The sequence below is a fragment of the Nansenia antarctica genome (assembly GCF_963989245.1).
Source record: "Nansenia antarctica genome assembly, chromosome: 2".
Classification (NCBI taxonomy): Eukaryota; Metazoa; Chordata; class Actinopteri; order Argentiniformes; family Microstomatidae; genus Nansenia; species Nansenia antarctica.
In genome coordinates this window covers 24,994,477-25,002,274 of record NC_137675.1, presented here as the reverse complement: position 1 = coordinate 25,002,274, position 7,798 = coordinate 24,994,477, and the positions used below count along the sequence as shown (strand labels likewise).

General features: G+C 45.1%; 1 protein-coding gene across 1 annotated transcript; it reads right to left on the bottom strand.

The window, feature by feature from the left end:
* Positions 1-4,156: 4,156 nt before the first annotated feature.
* LOC308150008 (kelch-like protein 10) lies at positions 4,157-7,160 on the bottom strand (the record flags this gene model as incomplete). Its single annotated transcript, XM_080522881.1, has 5 exons — positions 4,157-4,528; positions 4,616-4,765; positions 4,886-5,503; positions 5,621-6,110; positions 6,985-7,160. 5 exons carry the CDS (start codon positions 7,158-7,160, stop codon positions 4,157-4,159), a joined length of 1,806 nt encoding a protein of 601 aa, XP_080379007.1.
* Positions 7,161-7,798: the final 638 nt, after the last annotated feature.

The window sequence follows — 7,798 nt, the reverse complement described above, 5'->3', positions numbered from 1 at the left end:
TCAAAGGCATCCTTCACGACTGTGTAACCTGCAAGAAGCTCAGAGGCAGAGTGACGGAACAGAGGATGGCCGACCTACCTGTTGATCGCCTGAGTACTGAACCCCCATTCACCTACGTGGGACTGGACGTCTTCGGCCCCTGGCATGTAAGCACAAGACGCACAAGAGGAGGACAGGCAAACAGTAAAAGATGGGCTGTTCTTTTCACATGTCTAAGTATGCGCGCTGTCCACATCGAATTGATTGAGTCAATGGACACATCATGCTTTATCAATGCGCTACGCAGGTTCTTTAGTCTAAGAGGACCTGCCAAACAGATCAGATCAGATTGTGGAACAAATTTCACAGGCGCATGCCGAGAGCTGAACATTCTGCTGACCGACCCCAACATGCCTAGCATTCGAAAGTACCTGGGAGAAGAGGGCTGCTCATGGGTCTTCAACCCACCTCATTCATCCCACATGGGAGGCTCCTGGGAAAGGATGATAGGGATATCAAGGCGCATACTTGACTCCATGCTGCTCAAGGCTTGCCCTTCTCGCCTGACTCATGAAGTTCTCTCCACCCTGATGGCAGAGGTTACAGCCATAATCAACGCCAGACCTCTCACCCCCATCTCAATGGATCCAGACTCTCCTTTTCTTCTAACACCAGCTATGCTTCTTACGCAGAAGATGTGCACTCCACTTCCTCCTCCGGGAAATTTCAGTGATACGGACCTCCACAGACAGCAGTGGAAACAGGTTCAGCACCTTGCAAATACTTTCTGGAGCCGATGGAGACATGAATACCTCACGACACTACAGAGTCGCAGCAAGTGGCAAGAGGAACGTCCGAACCTTAAAGTAGGGGATTTGGTCCTTCTCAAAGATGCTCAAGCTAAGCGCAACGACTGGCCCTTAGGACTAGTCAGCCAGACATTCCCTGACAAGGACGGGAAGATCAGAAGAATCGAAGTGAAGATCACCAAACATGGGACGGCTAAAACGTTCTTGAGACCAATATCTGAGACAGTGCTTCTCATGTCGCCAAAGGACTGAGTATCCCTGAGTTAGTTCATAGTGGTATTTCCTCCATACCAGACGGGGAGTGTCATGGTTTCTTAGGTTTTCATTTTAGAGACATCTAGTGGACATTTTATGACATTACATTTGTTACTGCCTTTATTCAGTTTCGGTTTTGATTAGTCACATGACGAACATTAGTCACATGACGTGAGCACACTGTTCAGACGTGATAGCTCGTGCAACAGCTAGTTGAGAGAAAAAGCTCCGGAGAATCTCTTTGTTTACATTCTTGCCCTGGAAAAGGCTTTGCTTTTTTACAAAATAACCAAACGACCACTCATGTTTCTGAGGGTTGAGTAAAGAACTAAACTTTACTCCAGCGTCTGAGGATTCATTTGTGTGTCAGTGTGTGTTCGCTATCTGTGGAAGTTGCGCCCTGGTTACGCGCAGTGGGAATAGAATAAGACACATTAGTCTGTACAGTCCAGGCATTGCTTCGCTCAGTTCATTGGTTTTCATTGCGCGCAGTGAATCACACAACCTAGCGCTGCCCTGGAGGTCCTTGTTATTGTAAAACACCTGCAGTTCTGACTTCAGTTTTACCATATCGAATAAATGACCATAGTTATCTTCCAGACTTGTGAATGCTGCCTGTGGAAACTCTTTTTTGTAGGAGTCATATAGGTCAAAATCTAGAAGCTCCATAAACCTCAGACATTCAAGATTTTGAAACCTCTGCTCAATCTGACTTTTAACGCTTACATGGATGGAGTCGTAAAGTCGCTTGTAAACTTCTCCTATGTCCTCGTTACCTTGTCTGCGTCTTCTGCTGTGCTGTGCCTCATCTGTTGTTTTACTGAAAATCCTATCAAATACCTTCTCTGACCTTAGCTCCTCTATTGTTTGTAGGAGCCTATTAACTCTATTTTTACAGAAGGAAATATCCATTGCTTTCTTCTGTAAAATATCAAACACAACATCTGTGTGGGCGAAAATCTGCTCAAATGTAAAAAGCAAAAACATGAATTCAAAGTCTTCTAACTTTGCATTGAATCCATCTGCCATCCTTATAGACTCATCGTCCATAGAGGGGTGATTTATGATATTAGTGAATGTCTCCATCAGGCGGTCTCTGTTTTCAGCCACGGTGTTGACGAGACGAGAGGTGAAGTTCCAGCGTGTGGGTGCACTTTTGGGCATTCTGGAACACCTGGTTTCTTCCAGCATCATCACTCGTTTGGTCGACTTGCTGAAGAAAGAGGTGAACCCAGCAAGAGTGGCGAAGAACACCTTGGCCTTGGGGATGTTTTTCAATCCTTGGCAGAGGATGAGATTGAGGCGATGTGCGTAACAATGCACAAAAATGGCACTGGGTGCAACTGCTCGCACCTTGGCTTGTAGCCCATTAAGAGCTGAGGCCATGACTGCTGCACCATCATACGTTTGTGCTATGAGCTTCTCCGCAAAGTTGAAATCAGACATCTCTGACTCCATCATTTCAAAAATGGACTGGGCATCTCGTCCACTGGAAACATCAAAAAAGCCCAAAAAACGCTCCTGGATTGTGCCAGTTTCATCAACATAACGTACAATAACAGACAGCTGGGCATGGCAGCTAACGTCTGTCATTTCATCAACCTGCCATGCATAAAAGGGAGCTGCATCCATCTCTTTCTTCACCTCATCTTTAATTGTTGCTGCAATAGCTGCAATCAAATCATTCTGGATGGTTTTAGATAGACCAGAGAACACAGTAGCTTTTGTAATATATGCTCCGCTAATAAGGCGTCGTAGCGCGCTATCAGGGCCACTAATTCCCTGTAGTTTCCCTTATTAGCGGACTTCTCAGTCTCGTCATGCCCTCTAAAAGCCTGCTCTTGCATTCCAAGATAACACGTTGCATCGATGAGACGGATTAACGCATCTCTGTTTCTTCTCACTTTGATATTGTAGTTTGCTCTGTATAAACGAGCTCCCTCATCTATCAACTCGTTGATAGGCAGGCGGCCAAATAGCTTCAGCCTGGTATTCGAACCGATGTGCTCACAGCACTGGTCATGCCTTTTCGTAGCCCTGTCTAAATTCTTAGCATCACTGAATCCTTGCACAGACCAAGCGTCAAAAGGTACTTCTTTCTTCCCCATCAGAAGGCATGGCCAACAGTACACGCAGTTGGTCTTAGCGCTCCCCGCCATCCAGGAATACCTGTCATACCAGCCCGCTTTCATCTTAGATTCATTCTGTTGCTTACCCCTGGCTCGAGTCACACGACTCATCGTTACCTCTGGAGTTGGTCGGCCAGCAGATCTTATCTTCACTTTTGCAGCATGGTCTAAGTATGGAATGGCTGGGACAACAAATAGTCGACTAGATTTTCTTTCCCATCCCATGGCCTGCATCTAGGTTGAACTCCATCCTCCTCTCCCACTGGATTCGGACCCATGCCACCACCACAAGCAACCACATGCCACAACCATAGATGAAAAAGAAAATACAAAAGTGTAAGGTATAAAAAGAACCGACATAACAGGGCCAAAAACATGATCAAAACAAAATACATAAATTTAAAACAGCTTTGATCCTCTTGCAGCTCTGTAATTTGAAATATTTAATTAAGTAGGCTATATATTTTGCTTTGCATGTGACAAGTCTGACATTGTGTCAATATATTGGATGTAAGAAATGCTGATGTTGTCACTTGCAATTAAAAGGTCTTTTTTGATATAACCTTGATGCCTGATCTGTCTTGAATGTGGGGTTGAAATGGATATCTACATGATTGTTGTGTAGCCCAATATGTGTATGCGTCTTTCAAGGCAAGCGATAACATTCGTCTTTTGTTTGGAGGGTATTTACATGTAGAAGTCAGAGATACACGTATTGATGGACATGTGCTTGCCCAGCAAAGTTAAGACATGATTGCAAACTAGCATTCAATTAAAGCCTCCCTTATACGGTCATTGTAGAAAAATAATTGGATCACCCGGCCTGATAGAAGCAATAAGAAAGACAGAAATGTTATGCATATGTGATTTCCATGGGCACTTGAAGGATTTATTTGGATAGTTTCTGTCTCTGCCCAGATGGACTGCAGTGGGCAGGACTGGGTCATGTAGGGATGGGGGGGGTAATGGTGGGTAGATATGGTGTCAGACAGTAAGGATGCTGCTATTGGAGGTGGACAGTTTGAGCTCCTCCCGGGGGTTCTGCAGGGTATCTCGCGGGGCAGCATACTCGAGCACATTGGGCAGTCCGTGTACCACACAGCAGCTAACGCCACTGCGGAAGATGCTCATGTCATGGGCCTCACACCACTCATCTGTCTTCTCATCGTAGCACTCCACATCGAAGGTGGTGGTGAAGCCATTGAAGCCGCCCACCACAAACAGAAGATCATCCACCACCTCGATGCCAAAGTTGCTCCGTGGGTTGAACATGGTGGGAACTGCGCGCCAGGTGTTGGTCTGGGGATTGTAGCGCTCTGCGTTTCGCAGACGGATGGCTCCATTAAAGCCGCCCACCTAAGAGAGGATAGGAGAAATGTGGGTCAATAACAGAATATCAGAACTTGAGCATAGATTTATTGTGTATTTTTATGTAGGTCTCACCGCATAGACCTGCTCCCCATAGGCGATGACCCCCACCCCGCTGCGTCGGCTTCTCATGGGGGCGATCAGAGTCCATTGGTTGGTCTCAGGGTTGAAGCACTCTGCTGTGAACAGGCACTCATCCCCATTGAAACCACCACATATGTATACCTAGAGTTAAGGCAACTTGTAAATTCATCCATCCTGGGTTTTTAATAGATTCATTGTACAATAGTTATCAAGTTGTGTTCCAGGTACAGTTAGTCTTACCTATTCCTCTGTTCCACTTACCTTTCCAAAAAGTGTGGTGGCACTGGCATCACTTCTCTGCTCATGCATGGGTGAGATGAGTGTCCACTGGTTGGTCTCAGGCTCATAGCGCTCAACAGTGTTGAGTCGCACATAGCCATCAAAGCCGCCCATGGCGTAGATGCAGCCACCCAGCACAGCCACACTGACGTAGCAGCGCCGTGAGTGCATGGGTGCCACTTGGTGCCAAGTGTGTGTGACTGGGTTGAACTTGCGCACACTGTTGAAGCAGTCAACCCCGTCAAAGCCTCCCACGCAGTACACAAAACCATTGAGGTAGGCAGCACCGTGGTAGGCTCGTGCGCTCTCCTCCTCTCGAGTCACATTGACCCATCGGTCAGCCCGTGCATCATACGCCTCAATGCCATTGGTGGGGCTGCCAGCACTCCAACCACCGATGGCTAGTAAGATGGCATAGGGCAGGCGAGGGCGGGTCAGAGGGTTGCCAAAGTCAGAGCTGGAGGGCCCATTCATGTCCAAGTCATACATGGCCTTCAGTGCGTTGATGATGATGGGCTTGCAGTCATCATTGTCTCTCACCCATGGATTATTCTTCACATTGTTCATGAAGTAGTCTGCTGTCATCAAGGCCATGCGTACCTAAGCAAACAGACACAGACAGATATAGACACAGAATGCAGTCGGCAGCCGATACACCTTTATGAAATGCATCAAACATTTACGTAGGTCTAACTGTGTTGTCCAACTCTCAGTCACCTTAGGCAACAGCACAGAGATTTGGGCTTTGCGGTCTTGAGGAGAATGGCCAATCCAGCGCAGGATGGCCTCAAACACTACATATTCCTGCTTCACGTTCAGGTTGTCCTTCTCAATGATGTGACAAAACTGCCACGGCGAGAGTTCCAGGAACTCCTCGGAGCTACGCAGCATCTCCTCAAAGTGATGCAGGATGAAGAGAGAGGACCTGCGCCTGAGCTCAGGGCAGGAGTAGAAGTCTGCAAACGTACAGATGCCAATGCAGTTCTCTGGGCACAGCTGGGCCTCTAGGAAGTCACTGCAGACTCGCACAACGCCCATGACAGAGAACTGGTCTGCAGCCACCAGAAGCTGCTGCACATTCTCGTCAGTGACAGGCACAGAGCGTGTGTAGGCATACTCAATAATGAGACGCATCATGTCCGGTGACACACCAGGAATGTTGTACACCCGCTTTTCTAAGTTGCTCCAGCCACTTGTGAAGAGAGCTCTGTGGGTCCAGGTTTAGAGAGGAGGGATATGATGGTCAGGAATCATCCATATACTGTACCAGATGTTCTCAATACTCTTTTCAATACAGCACAGCAATATAATAAACACCCTCTGCAAGTATATCACAATATAAAGAGGGGTACTCACACAAATATTATGAATCAATAGTTATTTTATAGAATGTATCATTGCTGCCACAAAGAACAATGTGTAAGCTCTTATAGGATCTGGCTATTTTCTTCTGATTATCCTTTGGATCCATGCCAAGTGAATCCCTGCCATCCATCATGGCCACATCCCCACAAAGTTAAGACACTCACCGGAAATATGAACTGCAGCCTGTTACGTTCTACATTCACTAGGGAGAATAAGAAGTAACAAAAGATTACAGGTGTTATGTAATATGGGTATTTATTACATAAGGGTAAATTAAAGTCGTAATGGTACAGATAAAAACAGAATTAGAACTAAAACAAATGCCTCATACTCAAATAAACAATAAACTCATCCCGAGGATGGTTAAATAAACAATAACAATAAAAGGTTTCAAACACAACGTATCACTAACAATATCACTAACACAGGTATCAAATAATTCACTAAACAAATATCACTACTAACAAATTTCGGTAAACCACCAGCATGGCATAACAAAATGGTGGGAACTGTGTGAATGGATCACACAGCTCCTGATGGTTCTCTCTCCAGGTCTTTTGTAGGGTGTGGCATCTGATGATTGGTTGGGGGTTGATTATTGGCTGGTGATGATTGGCTGGAGATGATTGACCACTGCTGGAGTTGATTGGTAATTATCACGGGGGGGGGGGGTGGATCCCCTGGACTGGACGTATGGCTGTTAAAAAGACATACACACAAATACACAGACACAGACAACCAGGCTACTCATATCCGTCACACAGCCGCAAAGGATATTCTTGTGTGCGTTGAAGTCGATGCCATTGACATTAATCACCACATCACAGAATTTTCCTTCCAGTCGTAGCTCATTAAATATTGTACAGGCCATGGAACTCATTTTTCTCTCCATGTTGCATCTCTGAAATGTAGAGGTGGACCCCTCTTCCAGTTCATTCATTCTTGTGTTGGATATCTTTAATATCCACTTTTTGGATATTATTAAGAGGTGGCACACGGCAACTATATTCTTCTGAGCAATGTGAACCTTCATTCCCCTTACATGTGGTAACATTATGTTCTAGAATTGTGCATTATTACATCACAGTGAGTGATACAAAATTAGAATGTCTCAGATACCATTTTCATAATAAGCTGACACCATCATAAAAAAGTATTAATGTTCTTCTTCTTCATCATCTCGTCTTTGAGGGTGCCCTGTATGAAATGACTGCATCATTTAAACCATATTGACTTTTGTTGTATATATTTTGCCATTATAACAACAACAAAATCGCATAAAGAATGAATTGTGTATCTGCTCCATCAGATGCCAAAATAGGTAGGACCTTTATTTAGTAGTAACCTTTATTAGTGCTTTTGTGTTACAGGGAAGATAATATTCACACACATACATGTCCGTCCTCAACTTAAGCAAGTATTTAGGTTGTCTGGTATTTATATCTTTAGTTGCTCTCCTAGTTGCCAGCCAAATAGATCGTTTGATCGTTTAACGTTTATTGAATTAAACCTCTCCTCTATCAATATTAT